At 40.0% G+C, this 18,050-nt stretch overlaps 1 protein-coding gene across 4 annotated transcripts in view; it reads right to left on the bottom strand.

Annotated features, from left to right (window-relative positions):
* usp22 (ubiquitin specific peptidase 22) overlaps positions 1-18,050 on the bottom strand; it is a 76,083-nt gene that overhangs the window by 24,413 nt on the left and 33,620 nt on the right. For all 4 annotated transcript variants that reach the window (XM_067429625.1, XM_067429626.1, XM_067429627.1 and 1 more), the window contains 2 exons: positions 6,385-6,498; positions 2,951-3,052 (listed from right to left, as the gene is read on the bottom strand). In XM_067429625.1, coding sequence (XP_067285726.1) covers positions 2,951-3,052; positions 6,385-6,498 — 216 coding nt within the window. The remainder of the gene's footprint in view (positions 1-2,950; positions 3,053-6,384; positions 6,499-18,050) is intronic.

The raw sequence follows: 18,050 nt of genomic DNA, 5'->3' as shown, positions 1-18,050 counted from the left end.
TGTTTTTTAATACTTATGGGGATGAAAAGAAAGATATTCATAAATACTTTTTGGAGTCAAACTCTTTTGACAAAGCTTGAACAAAATACTTTCAAAATTTAAGACTTTATAAAGCCGTGATAAGACTTTTTAATACTTTATAAGGGTCTTAATTTTCCCAAAATTGATTTATCACCTTTTAAGACTTTTCAAGACCCCGCGGATACCCTGTGAAAAGAGTCATCGATCTGAGAATCGACCGGATCAGAGCGAGTCAGCGAGATAGCGAATGCACGGCGCCCATAAATGCTGCTCTCACTGCTGTCACAGGACTTCACCAAATTAACGTCACCAAAGAAGTGTGTTTTTGATGGAGCGGTGACGATAAAGGTTCACGATCGTGCTTTGGAAGCAGGCGGTGAGTAAAACTCCTTCAAATATCTGTGTAGTTGGATATCCATGCGTGAGTAAACATCACGATCGTATATTTCATTTATCAATGAAGTATGCGATGTATAGTGTGTGTTTAAATACATTTGTTTAGCTGACCAATATAGGCGTCTGTTTGTTTATTGAACCCTCCAAACATAAACCTAGGGGACGTTCACACAAGCACATTCAAACGCGCTACTCCATTGTTTTTCTATGTAACACTAGTAGTCTAACGTGCAAAACCGTTTTGCTTGCGATTGCTAAGATTTAGTCACATACAATAGTCCATAAACCAAATCATGTCATCATAAACCACGAGTAAAGAAACGCAAATGTTGACAAGCCACTAAATACAGTAACGTTACATACCACAGAGACAGACGTCCTGCTGCTTCTCCTGTTCAATTTATTTCAGCCTCCGGATCTGATTCTGGATCGTATATGTATTAGTTGAATCTGATTGATAGCCATGGTTTATTTAGGGTAATGTTTTCTTTTCCACGCTTAACGCTCTCGTGCAGTAGCTGCGCGCTCATCATTCTTTAGCTCCGCCCACACGATACGCCTCCAGCCGCTCGTGTTTTTCCAGAAAGACTCGGTACAGCGTATCTTTCTTTCATAAATATAATAAAACTAAAGACTTTTCGGAGATATGAAGGATGCAATACTACTCTATAGGTACTCAAGGTACTCTATAGGTAAGATTGACATGAGATTGACTGAAACTGAGTGTTTCACCCCCCCTTTTAGGTTTTTGATTAGCTAAAAAGAATCAAAAGAGTCATCCGTTCAGGAATCGGTTTGATCACACTGGTCAAGCTGTGTTTTTGATTCAATAAAAAGAACCAGCTCAAAAGAGTCATCTATCTGAGAATCTGACTACTCTGGATGTGCTGTAAGTTTCAGATTCACTAAAAAGAAGTGGCTCAAAAGATTCACTCATTTGTAATCCTTCTATAATGCTTCCAGATGGTGTTTGATTCACAAAAAAAGAACCCCGTTCAAAGGAGTCATTTGCTTGTGAGTCTGGTCTACTCTGGTTATGCTTTGCTTTATGTTTTTGATTCGTTAAAAATAATCAGGAGCCATCAATTCAGCAAACAGTTTGATCAAACTGGTCATGCTGTGTTTATGATTCACTAAAAAGAACCAGCTCAAAAGAGTCATTTGCTTGAGAATCTGACTACTCTGGATGTGCTTTATGTTTCTTATTAGTTAAAAAGAACCAGTTCAATAGAGTCATTCGTTCAGTAATCGGTTGGCTCATATCCATTTTTAATTCACTATAAAGAACTCATAAGTGTCACTTGTTTGGGAATCAAACTACACAGTAGTCCTACGTTTTATATTTCGCTTCAGTTATGATATTATAGTTTATAAAAAAGCAATCGGTTCTGAATAAGAACTGGGTCTCAGTTCCCGAACACTAGCCGTCTCAGAATAGAAATCTATTAGTAGAAAAATGAAGTAATTAAAATGATTAAGTCTAGCATGGAGCTCTGATTGGTGCGTTTAATGGACACTTCCAGCTGTCGTGTCGTGATTCGTCGTGTCAACACGCCTCCAGTAGAGTCAGAGTCGGTAAACCAACAGCCATCTCACACAATATCCAGCTCAATTCATCATACATGGCCCATATTATGTCCTAAATGATCAATGGAAGCTCCGGCTCTCATATGGCTAATCGCATTAGTGTGTTTCTCCGGGTGTGAGAGAGGCTGGCGTTTAGCGCCTACGCTAGGCCTGTGGTGCAGACGTTTAACACTATTACTGCACTGCCAGGCCCTCTGACTGAGGGGAAAACTGGCGAAAATGAGAGAAGGGAGAGCACAACCATTATTTCTCTAATGGCCTACGTCCATATCTCCTCGTCTGTGTGTGTGTGTGTGTGTGTGTGTGTGTGTGTGTGTGTGTGTGTGTGCGTGGGCATGTTTTTGTGAAATATTAGGACACAAATGCTTATAATGACATTGGTATGACATGTATTACAGGAGAGGGTGAAATATGAGGACATTACCCATGTCCCCACTTTTTTTAAAAGGCTTATAAATCACACAGGAGGAGTTTTTTGAGAGAGTAAAAATGCAGAATGTTTCCTGTGATGGGGGCAGGGGTAGTGTGTGTGTGTTGGGTAGGTTTAGGGGTAGGGGCAGTGTGTGTTTGTGTGTGTAGGTTTAGGGGCAGTGTAAGGGGATAGAAAATACGGTTTGTACAGTATAAAAACCATTACGCCTATAGAATGTCCCTACATTTCAAAAAAACAAACGTGTGTGTGTGTGTGTGCTCACGCTGTACTCACTCTGCGCCATGGGAAAACATTTTTTGATGAAAAATGTCAAAACTGATGGCCAGGAAACAAAGAGTGGTCTTGGCTCCTGTGCAAACTGCAGTCTCTAGACGTTCGACTACTAGAAAATCATTTGAGCCCACTGGTTTTATACAGATGAGTTTTGGCAGTGGCCTAATCGACGGCTGCATGCCGAGCCGCATTATCCAGCAGAGCTTCAGAGATGTGGCCTATGGGAAATGAAGTTCTTACCGATGGTGCAGTTCGCTGTGATTTTTCTTCGTTTGGGGTTGTGTCGCAGCAACTCCAGCTCTCGCTTCGTAGGCTCCCACATCGAATATTTCTCTCCAATACCTGATGTTTTTAGAGGATATGCACGTTATATTTCATACAAATTGCATAGAATTGAAAAAAATGAAAGTAAAGACATTTCAAATAAATTGTTCTTATGAACTTTCTATTCATCTAAGAGTCTGTTTTCAACACTGATATTAATAATAATAATAAATGCATTAAATCCTCATAGACTGGAATAATAACGATAAAATCAGTTTTGATCACAGGAATGAATTACACTTATATTACTATATATTCACATAGAGAACAGCTGATTTAATTTGTAATAATATTTCACAATTTTACTGATTTTACTGTATTTTTCATAAAATAGATTCTTGTACTACGCGATGCGAGATGCTGTTTTGGTGTCAGTAGTGTCTTTTTAATCTGTAAATGAACAGGTTGTTCAGAAAATAATTTTGTAACTTGACAGATATAGTACAAATGAACAAGCATTTAATGAGCAAGTGCGGATAAAGCCATTTTACGTTAAATTATTTAACATGTTCTTAGCATGCTGATAGTATGTTTGTTAACACGATAAGAATGTTGATAGCATGTTGTTAAAATAAGCATGTTGATAGCACATTGTTAAAATAAGCATGTTGATAGCATGTTGTTAAAATAAGCATGTTGATAACACTTTGTTAAAATAAGCATGTTGATAGCACGTTGTTAAAATAAGCATGTTGATAGCACGTCGTTAAAATAAGCATGTTGATAGCACGTCGTTAAAATAAGCATGTTGATAGCACGTCGTTAAAATAAGCATGTTGATAACACGTTAAAATAAGCATGTTGATAGCACGTTGTTAAAATAAGCATGTTGATAGCACGTCGTTAAAATAAGCATGTTGATAGCACGTCGTTAAAATAAGCATGTTGATAACACGTTAAAATAAGCATGTTGATAGCACGTTGTTAAAATAAGCATGTTGATAGCACGTCGTTAAAATAAGCATGTTGATAGCACGTCGTTAAAATAAGCATGTTGATAACACGTTAAAATAAGCATGTTGATAGCACGTCGTTAAAATAAGCATGTTGATAGCACGTCGTTAAAATAAGCATGTTGATAACACGTTAAAATAAGCATGTTGATAGCACGTCGTTAAAATAAGCATGTTGATAGCACGTTGTTAAAATAAGCATGTTGATAACATGTTAAAATAAGCATGTTGATAACACGTTGTTAAAATAAGCATGTTGATAGCACGTTGATAAAATAAGCATGTTGATAACACGTTAAAATAAGCATGTTGATAACATGTTAAAATAAGCATGTTGATAACACGTTGTTAAAATAAGCATGTTGATAACACGTTGTTAAAATAAGCATGTTGATAGCACGTTGTTAAAATAAGCATGTTGATAGCACGTCGTTAAAATAAGCATGTTGATAGCACGTCGTTAAAATAAGCATGTTGATAGCATGATGCTAACATATGCATGTTAATAACAAACATGTTGCGAACACGATAAGCGTGTTGAGTGCAATGTTAACATGCTGATAACATGTTGCTAACATGATAATCATGTTTATTGCATGTTAACAATCATGTTGAAAGCATGTTTGCTAACATGATAAGCATGTTGATAACATAAGCATGTTTTGTTAACATGATAAGCATGTTGATAACATAAGCATGTTTTGTTAACATGATAAGCATGTTGATAACATAAGCATGTTTTGTTAACATGATAAGCATGTTGATAACATAAGCATGTTTGCTAACATGATAAGCATGTTGATAACATAAGCATGTTTTGTTAACATGATAAGCATGTTGATAACATGTTGGTAACATTTTGAAATTTGAATCTTTGCTAATATGATAAGCATGTTGATAGCATGTTGTTAACATGATAAGCATGTTGATTGCATGTTTTGTTAAAACGATAACCATGTTGATAGTATGTTGTTAACAACCATGTTGATTGCATGTTTTGTCAACATAAGCATGTTGACAGCATTTTGTTAACATAAGCATAGCATATTTCTAACAGGAACATGTTAATAGCAAGTTTGTTGACATAAGCATGTTGATAGCAAGTTTGTTGACATAAGCATGTTGATAACATTTGTTAACATGATTTAACCCATTCTTACCACGCTTTTATAATTTGTTAACATGACTAACATGTTTTTACACATTGGTAAGATGTTTTAACACGTCGCTAGAATGATTTACCACAAAGCTAACCTGAAATAGCATGTTAACATGATTAGCATGTTGTTAATATAATGCTAGCATTATTTTACACGTTGTTACTGTGCTGCTAACATGCTTTAATACATTCTTAACATGTTTTAACATTTTGGTAAAATGATTAACATGTTGCTAACAAGATGTTGTTAACAAGATTAGCATGTTACTAACATGAATCAACATGTTAACATTGTTCCATGATAGTTTTGTAAAACATGGTAGTTTTGATAATATGATTTCACACTTTTGAATCTTGCTAACAATGTTAAATCATGTTAGCAGTGTTAAGAATGCTAACAATTTGTTAAATCCTGATAGCAATGTGTTGCTATCATGATTACGTAGCTAGCTAGCTAGCTAGCATGTTGATAACATGTTGCTAGCATTATTTAACATTGATCAAATGATTTAACACATTGCTAGCTTGAATTGGCACATTGCTAAAATGTTCTAACATGGTGTTAACATGATTAGCATGTTGATAACATGTTGCTAGCATTATTTAACATTGATCAAATGATTTAACACATTGCTAGCTTGAATTGGCACATTGCTAAAATGTTCTAACATGGTGTTAACATGATTAGCATGTTGATAACATGTTGCTAGCATTATTTAACATTGATCAAATGATTTAACACATTGCTAGCTTGAATTGGCACATTGCTAAAATTTTCTAACATGGTGTTAACATGATTAGCATGTTGATAACATGTTGCTAGCATTATTTAACATTGCTAGCTTGAATTGGCAAATTGCTAAAATGTTCTAACACGGTGCTAACATGTTTTATCGTTTTGCTAACACGATTAGCATGTTGTTAACATGTTGCAAGCACAATTTAACACGTTGCTAGCATGCAAAATGCAGCAACTGACAGTGAAATTGACTGAAACTTAAACGCTATTATTTTGAGGCCTTGCAAACAACAGCAAACGCAGACCAAGTTTAGGATTACGCTACGTCACACTTATGCAGAATCAATAGCAAGCTTAAGAACATAATGAAAGATTAGCTCTTATCAGCGGCACAAACCAAACACACACTCTTGCCCTCCCGTGGCTCGCAACATGAACGTTTCGAATATTAATTTTCTGAATTTAGCCACAGGCCAAGTTGAACCAGAAAGGAACCCACCTTGCAGTTTCCAGGCTTTTCTTTGTTCTTCTTTGGCAATCTGCTCCATGTCTTTGTCGTATATGTAGTCTTGGCACACAAAGCAATATATCCCACCATACAAAAGGTCTATAGCTGAATAAGAGAAGGAGAAAGGAAACAGAGAAAGGACACATTAGAGAGCTTTTGGAGAAGTTGACGTTTGCATCTTCCCGTATCTGCCCTGTAAATATGGATGAGGCATTAGGAAAGCATTGCTCAGTGCAGCAAATCTGCCTCCTTTAATAAGTGATGGGAATAATAATTAGGGTGCAGCACTACGAACATCCATCGTCGCTTGTGCCACGATATCGCGTCCTCTGTGAAATGTCACGGAGAGCAATCGCTTTTACCCGCCAGCTTCATCTTGCCCTGACTGATGCTATCCTTACAGTGGATGAGGAGAATTATTTATGAATTATTATCCTTCTCTGATGCTCATTCAGTGCACTGTAAATAAAGACTTTTCCTTACAGTAAAGGACTGCAAAAATCCTACAGTAAACAACCTTTAAAATAAAATAAGGGGGTCGTTAAATATTTTTGACACCTGTAAACTAAATATTTTTGACGTATAAAGAGGTCATTATACTATAAGAATGTCCTGTGAGTTTCAGAACTGAAAACTTCCTTTTTAGTCCCAAAAAAGCTTTTACTGTAACCATACCCAGAGAAAAGGGCGATATGGCCCAAAAAAAGGATCACAATATAATTATAATTTTCCATATCAGTCGATATGAATAAATATCACAATAAATGTAAAATCTTTATTTCTTTAAAGTTTAAAGGCATATTTTTGCTCCTGAGTGGAAGATGTAGAAAACAGACAGTTAACTGTGATTTTAAACTATTCTTTATTGTTAAAACATGACAAACACTTCCCAAACAGCTGAACAATTTATTAAAACTGAGGTAGATTTATTTATTAAAATGTTAATTGTGGTAAGTATTTTTTTTTACTCTACACTGTATATCAATAATATAATTACTTAACTGTGTAAGTAGTAAAACACAAAAAAATGCAAACGGGCAAAAAAAAGTGTTTTAAGTTAAGAAACATTTTGTCCCCCCTCTCGTCTCACAGTGAATTGGTCCACCGTGCATCGCTCTCTCACACACACACACACTTCACCGACAGTGGGCTAGTCGGGAGAGGAAGGAGAGAGCAAAGTTCAGTATGTGTGGATCTCCAGTAAGGGCTAGTCTATTTTATTCATTTTAAACATTGGATGAAATAATTTCCCTTTGATAGATGCGATGCGGAGTCATTAATACATCACCAAAGACAAACAACTATGATAGCGATGTACAAGTCTGATGTTCTAGTGATTATAGTTTGGTAGCATTAGCTTGTAAGTCACCCACTACAACTAACAAGGTGATAAGCCTGTGTGTGAATGCAGTTAATGTAGATTTAACGCTGTGTTGGGCTCCATGTTATATGGAAGAACTTCGAAGAAGCACGATCATTTAATAATTAAATTCCGTGTGGTGAACGTGAACCTATGATAAGCAGCCCAAGCACGTCGCTCTGTTTTATTGCGGATGGGATCGCCTAAATATCTCCAAACCACTGAAGTTGAGCAAACTAATTTGTCAACGATATCTGTGTCATCCGAGCTGGTCGTGAGCGCTGAGTTTTCTTCACTATCGCTAATTTTTCTCGCTCCACTTCACTGCGATCCTCCAAGCCTGTCAGACACTGACTCTAAACAAGACAGTGCACCCCAGTCTGAAATACGCACGCGCAGCATTACACATAGCGCGTAAGCATTATATAGAGAATTTATCAAACTGTTGTTATCGGTTTATCGAGGAAAATTATATCGTGATAATTATCATTTTATCGCCCAGCCCAACTCCAGGCTAACAATTTTACCTAGGAGCAGTGCCCCCAAACTGAAAATTTTAGGGGCACGACCAGAAAATTTAGGGGTGCACACGTAAATCACACAGCAGCCAATCACAGCAGTGGGCGTTTACACCGAAGTCTCACAGCAGCCAATCACAGCAGTGGGCGTTTACACTGAAGTCTCACAGCAGCCAATCACAGCAGTGGGCGTTTACACTGAAGTCTCACATCAGCCAATCACAGCAGTGAACATTTACACTGAAGTCTCACAGCAGCCAATCACAGCAGTGGGCGTTTACACTGAAGTCTCACAGCAGCCAATCACAGCAGTGGGCGTTTACACTGAAGTCTCACAGCAGCCAATCACAGCAGTGGGCGTTTACACTGAAGTCTCACAGCAGACACACCCCTTCAAACCAAATGTTCAAATCAGAGGCTAAAATCAGGATAGGAAAAAGCCTTTTATTTCTAAACTATGACAATTTTTTATGTAAAAATCATACAAACATTATAAGTGCACCCAAAAACATTATAAAACAATGCTGTTCCTGACCCCTTTAAGAAATATTCAAATAGAAAATGGTTATTTTAAAGCTTAGAATTTGTCCTAAATATTTCTGCTGCATTTCTGATCAAATAAATGCAGCCTTGCCTTTCACAAAAATTAGAACAACAACAAAAAATCATCTTATAATTTACATTGAAAGACTGTGACATTTGATGGCTTTTCATTTTAAATCATGTTTCTTATTATCAGTTATGTAAATTAGAGGTTTATGGTAGGTTGTATGTTTTTACATGAATGTTTACTGCATTATTGGCGTTGTGAGTTATGTTGGTGTTTTGGACTGTTTTGTGCATCTTCTATAAATCAATATTTACCTAAGCTTGTGGAAAAGCCACTTGTAATATAAAGGACCTTTTTATTTGTACAGGTTGTTCTGTAAACATGTTTTTAATTTTGAAACGTCTTAACCGAATTATCCTGTAAAAACTACATGATTTTTTTTTGTACACTGTGCTATTCGTCCATTCCTCCTACCCTGCAGTCGCAGTACCTGTTTTTCAGTTCCCATGGCAACCTGATGATGGTCTGTTTCACACAGATGCACTAAATGTTCGCAGGTGGAGTGAAGCAGTAGGGAACGGCTTCTATTCGTGACACGACACTAATGCACAGCCTGGCACAAGCTGCCGACAGGTGCTCGGACTATGAAGCTTTTAGTGGCTTTCAGTGCAGAGCGAGCAGCGCCTGAATGTTTGCACGGCTATTTTCAGTTATTGCAAAGGGACAGAAGTCTTATCATGCACACAAGTTGAACTGGCAGGAAGTTAACAATCAGTAAAGGCATGTGGTAAATCTGCTAAAAAAAAACGAGCCCATTTAATTTCTAAATTAATGTATTTAGCCTCACTGTGCAAGATTATGATTTATTTGTGCAAGACGAGAAATGCATTGCATATTCTTTTATTAAAATGCAATGAAATCTAATATTTATAGCAATATTAACCAATAATACCATAATGGCATTGATGGATCAAATCCTAGTGGATAAACACCTTCCTTATCCCTCATATAGTGCACTGTCTGATCGTTCCCTATCCCCTATATAGTGCACTGTCTGATCGTTCCCTATCCCCTATATAGTGCACTGTCTGATCGTTCCCTATCCCCTATATAAAGCACTGTCTGATCATTCCCTATCCCCTATATAGTGCACTGTCTGATCGTTCCCTATCCCCTATATAGTTCACTGTCTGATCGTTCCCTATCCCCTATATAGTGCACTGTCTGATCGTTCCCTATCCCCTATATAAAGCACTGTCTGATCGTTCCCTATCCCCTATATAGTTCAGTCTGATCGTTCCCTATCCCCTATATAGAGCACTGTCTGATCGTTCCCTATCCCCTATATAGTGCACTGTCTGATCGTTCCCTATCCCCTATATAGTTCACTGTCTGATCGTTCCCTATCCCCTATATAGTTCACTGTCTGATCGTTCCCTATCCCCTATATAGTGCACTGTCCGATCCTTCCCTATCCCCTATATAGTGCACTGTCTGATCGTTCCCTATCCCCTATATAGAGCACTGTCTGATCGTTCCCTATCCCCTATATAGTGCACTGTCTGATCGTTCCCTATCCCCTATATAGTTCACTGTCTGATCGTTCCCTATCCCCTATATAGTTCACTGTCTGATCGTTCCCTATCCCCTATATAGTGCACTGTCCGATCCTTCCCTATCCCCTATATAGTGCACTGTCTGATCGTTCCCTATCCCCTATATAGAGCACTGTCTGATCGTTCCCTATCCCCTATATAGAGCACTGTCTGATCGTTCCCTATCCCCTATATAGTGCACTGTCTGATCGTTCCCTATCCCCTATATAGTGCACTGTCTGATCGTTCCCTATCCCTGTATAGTGCACTGTCTGATCGTTCCCTATCCCCTATATAGAGCACTGTCTGATCGTTCTCTATCCCCTATATAGAGCACTGTCTGATCGTTCCCTATCCCCTATATAGTGCACTGTCTGATCGTTCCCTATCCCCTATATAGAGCACTGTCTGATCGTTCCCTATCCCCTATATAGAGCACTGTCTGATCGTTCCCTATCCCCTATATAGAGCACTGTCTGATCGTTCCCTATCCCCTATATAGAGCACTGTCTGATCGTTCTCTATCCCCTATATAGAGCACTGTCTGATCGTTCTCTATCCCCTATATAGAGCACTGTCTGATCGTTCCCTATCTCCTATATAGAGCACTGTCTGATCGTTCCCTATCCCCTATATAGTGCACTGTCTGATCGTTCCCTATCCCCTATATAGAGCACTGTCTGATCGTTCCCTATCTCCTATATAGTGCACTGTCTGATCGTTCCCTATCCCCTATATAGTGCACTGTCTGATCGTTCCCTATCCCCTATATAGAGCACTGTCTGATCGTTCCCTATCCCCTATATAGTGCACTGTCTGATCGTTCCCTATCCCCTATATAGTGCACTGTCTGATAGTTCCCTATCCCCTATATAGTGCACTGTCTGATCGTTCTCTATCCCCTATATAGAGCACTGTCTGATCGTTCCCTATCCCCTATATAGTGCACTGTCTGATCGTTCCCTATCCCCTATATAGTGCACTGTCTGGTCGTTCCCTATCCCCTATATAGTGCACTGTCTGATCGTTCTCTATCCCCTATATAATTCACTGTCTGATCGTTCTCTATCCCCTATATAGTTCACTGTCTGATCGTTCCCTATCCCCTATATAGTGCACTGTCTGATCGTTCCCTATCCCCTATATAGTGCACTGTCTGATCGTTCCCTATCCCCTATATAGTGCACTGTCTGATCGTTCCCTATCCCCTATATAGTGCACTGTCTGGTCGTTCCCTATCCCCTATATAGTGCACTGTCTGATCGTTCTCTATCGCCTATATAATTCACTGTCTGATCGTTCTCTATCCCCTATATAGTTCACTGTCTGATCGTTCCCTATCCCCTATATAGTGCACTGTCTGGTCGTTCCCTATCCCCTATATAGTGCACTGTCTGATCATTCTCTATCCCCTATATAATTCACTGTCTGATCGTTCCCTATCCCCTATATAGTTCACTGTCTGATCGTTCCCTATCCCCTATATAGTGCACCGTCTGATCGTTCCTTATCCCCTATATAGTGCACTGTCTAATCGTTCCCTATCCCCTATATAGAGCACTGTCTGATCGTTCCCTATCCCCTATATAGTGCACTGTCTGATCGTTCCCTATCCCCTATATAGAGCACTGTCTGATCGTTCCCTATCTCCTATATAGTGCACTGTCTGATCGTTCCCTATCCCCTATATAGTGCACTGTCTGATCGTTCCCTATCCCCTATATAGAGCACTGTCTGATCGTTCCCTATCCCCTATATAGTGCACTGTCTGATCGTTCCCTATCCCCTATATAGTGCACTGTCTGATCATTCCCTATCCCCTATATAGAGCACTGTCTGATCGTTCCCTATCTCCTATATAGTGCACTGTCTGATCGTTCCCTATCCCCTATATAGTGCACTGTCTGATCGTTCCCTATCCCCTATATAGAGCACTGTCTGATCGTTCCCTATCCCCTATATAGTGCACTGTCTGATCGTTCCCTATCCCCTATATAGTGCACTGTCTGATCGTTCCCTATCCCCTATATAGAGCACTGTCTGATCGTTCTCTATCCCCTATATAGAGCACTGTCTGATCGTTCCCTATCCCCTATATAGTGCACTGTCTGATCGTTCCCTATCCCCTATATAGTGCACTGTCTGGTCGTTCCCTATCCCCTATATAGTGCACTGTCTGATCGTTCTCTATCCCCTATATAATTCACTGTCTGATCGTTCTCTATCCCCTATATAGTTCACTGTCTGATCGTTCCCTATCCCCTATATAGTGCACTGTCTGATCGTTCCCTATCCCCTATATAGTGCACTGTCTGATCGTTCCCTATTTCCTATATAGTGCACTGTCTGATCGTTCCCTATCCCCTATATAGAGCACTGTCCGATCCTTCCCTATCCCCTATATAGTGCACTGTCCGATCGTTCTCTATCCCCTATATAGTGCACTGTTCTGATCGTTCCCTATCCCCTATATAGTGCACTGTCTGATCGTTCCCTATCCCCTATATAGTGCACTGTCCGATCCTTCCCTATCCCCTATATAGTGCACTGTCTGATCGTTCCCTATCCCCTATATAGAGCACTGTCTGATCGTTCTCTATCCCCTATATAGAGCACTGTCTGATCGTTCCCTATCCCCTATATAGTGCACTGTCTGATCGTTCCCTATCCCCTATATAGTGCACTGTCCGATCGTTCCCTATCCCCTATATAGTGCACTGTCTGATCGTTCCCTATCCCCTATATAGAGCACTGTCCGATCCTTCCCTATCCCCTATATAGTGCACTGTCTGATCGTTCCCTATCCCCTATATAGAGCACTGTCTGATCGTTCTCTATCCCCTATATAGAGCACTGTCTGATCGTTCCCTATCCCCTATATAGAGCACTGTCTGATCGTTCCCTATACCCTATATAGAGCACTGTCTGATCGTTCCCTATCCCCTATATAGAGCACTGTCTGATCGTTCCCTATCCCCTATATAGAGCACTGTCTGATCGTTCCCTATTCCCTATATAGTGCACTGTCTGATCGTTCCCTATCCCCTATATAGAGCACTGTCTGATCGTTCTCTATCCCCTATATAGAGCACTGTCTGATCGTTCTCTATCCCCTATATAGTGCACTGTCTGATCGTTCTCTATCCCCTATATAGTGCACTGTCTGATCGTTCTCTATCCCCTATATAGTGCACTGTCTGATGGTTCTCTATCCCCTATATAGAGCACTGTCTGATCGTTCTCTATCCCCTATATAGAGCACTGTCTGATCGTTCTCTATCCCCTATATAGTGCACTGTCTGATCGTTCTCTATCCCCTATATAGAGCACTGTCTGATCGTTCTCTATCCCCTATATAGTGCACTGTCTGATCGTTCTCTATCCCCTATATAGAGCACTGTCTGATCGTTCTCTATCCCCTATATAGAGCACTGTCTGATCGTTCTCTATCCCCTATATAGTGCACTGTATGATCGTTCTCTATCCCCTATATAGTGCCCTGTCTATATATAGTCATGAATCCCCACTATTTTAACACTGCTCGTTCACACCTGATTTAAAAAAAAAAATCATAAAAATTGCCAATTCATAAATCAGCATTATACATTTGCAGAGCTATTAGTATATATGAAAAGTGAGAAAGAAGGAAAATATCTAGTCATTATGGTTTACAGGCACTACAATCTCTGAACAAGTAACAAACATCAGCTTTAAACAATAAAGGCATTTAAAACGCTTTAAAACATCAAAATGTACAACACTGTGACACATGCACAATGGCTTAAACAGTATTTTTGATTAGACAAGAAGAAAAGAGAAGTTGCACAAGAGAATGAGGTGGGGTTGCATGATGTACACACACTCACTCACACACACACACAGATCAGATGAATAAACCAAAAGCATATCAGGCCTTCAGGTAACCATGGGAACCAGCACAGGAAAAAGAGGAAAGAACACCGAGATCAAGCCTGACAAGTGTGAGCAGACAAAACCGCCACGGCAATAGAGGACGAAAAACAAAATGCAATCTAAACAAATGGAAACAACGGAGATGCACAAGCTGAACGAAACGGCGGCTCATTCAGACTTAATTACTCCCCGCCCGTCTTCAGAGAATAATCACAGTTTTCCTCCTCGGGAGCAGCGCTCATTCACAGATATCCCTCCTCGTACGGAGACTAACCTAATTAAATGTTCAATCAAACTCCGAGGGGAACACGGGGTGTAAAGACCTGGGAACGCAGCAAGACTCCAGCGATTGGCTCTGCCTCTCGGTCACATGATCCGGATACACTGAAGCCTAATGCTGCGTTCACACCGCACGCGAATGACGCGATTCGCGCGAGTGATTTACATGTTAAGTCAATGCAGAGACGCGAATAGGCATTCTGCGGCGCGATTCGCGCGAATGAGGCGGCGCGAATGGCGCGATTCGCGCGAATGAAGCGGCAATGATCACGCGAATTGAGCGCTTTGAACGCGTGATTCGCGCGAACCGCGCGAAACACGCGAATCGCTCAAGTTGAAAAATCTGAACTTTGGCGGATATTCGCGCCGCGTTAACCAATGAGGAGCCTGCTTACTGCTGTCACGTGGTGAAGTGACGGATGGGAAACCCATAGGGGAACCCCGAGGCCAGAGTAATTTAAAAATACTACTCTATTGTGTCACAAAATGTACTTTTAATAGTTTTTCAGGCGAGAATGTAGTTGTTTAAAGCTCAAATATGTGATTTATTTATTAAGAGAGCTCCTATTTGAAAATTTGATCTGGTGTTTTCGGAGGTGTGAGCCCCAGGCGATCACCGGAGCTCAGCGCTCATCAACCCCGGTGAGAGCAGCCTTAACTCGGATAGTCTTTCTGCCGACTGCCGCTGCCTGGCAGAAGCCCCTCCGATGACGCGAATTCGCGTCTGTTGTGTAGTGAATGTCACACGCGAATGTATAAAAAAACACAGATTTGAGCATTAAACAACAATATTATCGCCTGAAAAAGTCTTCAAACTACGTTTTGTCACACATTAACAGTAGTATTTTTTACAGAAAAGAAGTCAAGTGACCCAGTCAAAATGACTAGCAGAAACCCCTCCCATGACGCGAATTCGCGTCTGTTGTGTAGGGAATGTCACACGCGAATGAAGCGAATTTGACGCGCGAATGAAGCGAATGGATTCAAAATGTTCACGCGTTCAACTTCGCGCGAATAGCGCGATTTATTCGCGTCATTCGCGTGCGGTGTGAACGCAGCATAAGGCGCGATGAATGATAAATATCACCTGGAGTCAAACACATCCCACTGGACCAGTGCAAGGGACACAGATTTGATGACAAAAACACTACAAAATCACTTTTATTCAAAGTAAAAGAAAATCGAGGCTGTGAAGATTAATGGCACGTTGTATAAAAGACCTTTTGCCAACTGAAAGCACTAAACAATCACGTCGTTGTTAAACAACAGCTCAATCCCTCAGCCTCGGTTTCCTTCTGGTTAAATATTTAAGGAATTGTAAGTAAGAAATGTATTTCAATTAATCATAAAATGGGCCTGATATATCACTAGACATTAAGAAATCATGTTAATTTCAAATATTATATCACTGCCAACATTAGTGCGGCCAGGATATTGTAATTTAATAGTTGTTGTTGCAGCCCTCAACTGATGTTGATGATGTCATGTGTTTTGGCCTGAAGCTCCGCCCTCCACCTATCGACCAATCACGAAGTCAGTAGTGTTTTGGGGTTGCCAGATCTGCTCTAGTTACCACAGCTGCAGATCTACAAATGTTCTGCTGATCCTGCAGCCAATCTGGCAACCTCGAGTCAGGGGGAGCGGGAGAGGGAGACACCGCTCTACAGTCATCTGAAACTGACTGCAGTACCAGTTTTGGTCACAATCTTAAATACACTTCCTTTAAATATGGCACAACCCCGAGTCAGGTCTATAGTATATCAATGATACTATAGCATCACTGGATAATGTATCGTTTTTTACTATTAAAGTGCTGTCATTCTGCTACTATAAAAGGTTCACAATGTTGTTTTAGAATCTCCTACAACAGGTTTACATGCATCCAAGGTTAAAAAACCCTTTTGTTTTCTCATGATAAATACACATATCAGCATTAGCTCTTTTCTCACAGGGTCTGAATTGGTTCATTCAAGGATTCAGGCTGCTTTCACGGCTCTAGCTCGGTTCATTTGGTCCGAACCAAGGGCAAACAGTTATACATTGTAGCATTTTTCCGCTTTTTTGGTTCCTTTTCACACCACACTGAGTGCGTAAACATGCACGTTCTTAAGCCGATTATGCTTAATAAGCAGACAATGAAGATGTTCATGTAAACACGGTAACCAGTTTTCTTTTATCAGCGTAAGGTCATAAACGGCGTAAGCATAAACCAGTTGACACAGGTAGTTTTGTGCCTCTTACACCGATTTCGCGCGGCATGTTAACACATTAACCTGCTTTCTGACGGCTTATTGAAGTGCGCATGTGCGATAGGTGACAAAAACGCAAACTTAGAGCAGGTTTAAACGCATCCAGACAGAGCGAGGGAGTGTTTTGCATGAACGATAGGACATATCACAAACGCAGACTCTTAAGACCCAGAGCATTGTAAAGATGTGTTCTCATCTCAAGCAGCAGAAGTAGAAGAGGTTCAGTCGAAGCGCTGCATCTGGAACTGATGAGGGATAATATGAGCCGTAAATCTCCCGCTGACACGCTTTATTAAACATCACAACATTTGGAATACTCATTCAGATACAGAAATTATTTTTGACGTCACTAAAAGGAAATAACCCGGTTTATTAATAAAGTCATGTAAACGCGGTTTACTTGCGTTGTCAGTTTACTGGTTTGCATGTAAACGGGGAAAACTGGTTATTTCAATAAGCTGATATTTGGGAGTTATCAGCTTACTGGTGTGCATGTAAACGCACCCAGCGAATGCTTTGGTCGGAACCAGTTGAAACGAACCAAAATGCAGTCACATGACATCTCCCACATCACTCATTGGCGGTGGCGTATTACCTAAACTGTTTTTCGATTGGCCAGAATTAACGAGCGGGAAAATTCCAACTGAAGAGGAAAAGCCAGCAAACAACAGAGACAACAACTATGTAGATGACGTAAGGATGAAGCTCACGATCGTTTTCTGGGCCTGATGTCTAAAAGCTTTTCTTTGACTAACAAGGAAGTTTTCAGTTCTGAAACTTACATGATAATCTTATATTACCATGACCTTTTATATATTAAAAGCTCAACAGGAAGTTGATTTCTCAATTCATCACCCCTTTAAATATCCTAATGATTTTTGCCATATAATGTCAACAACAACAACAAAAAAAAATCAACAAAGTCCACCAGCACCAGTAGAGCCATGTTCTCCTCTCAGATGTTAGCTTCTTTATTGACTGTTCAGGCCATGTGTGACAAAGACTGTCAGCTGCGTTACAGAAGACAACGCTCATGCTCTCCTTCTCGAAAAACAAAGCTAATTTTGGATATATTTCAAAATAACACACATTTTTCTGGCCTATTTTTGAAAATAAATGATTTTAGAGCACAAACTTTTGGTTCAAAAACATATGGACAGTGTCAGGACAGAAGTAGTCCAGATAAGGCGGTTT

Source organism: Pseudorasbora parva, chromosome 21 (genome assembly GCF_024679245.1).
Source record: "Pseudorasbora parva isolate DD20220531a chromosome 21, ASM2467924v1, whole genome shotgun sequence".
Lineage (NCBI taxonomy): Eukaryota > Metazoa > Chordata > Actinopteri > Cypriniformes > Gobionidae > Pseudorasbora > Pseudorasbora parva.
Note: the sequence above shows the minus strand (reverse complement) of the source record. Positions and strands in the feature narration are given on the sequence as shown.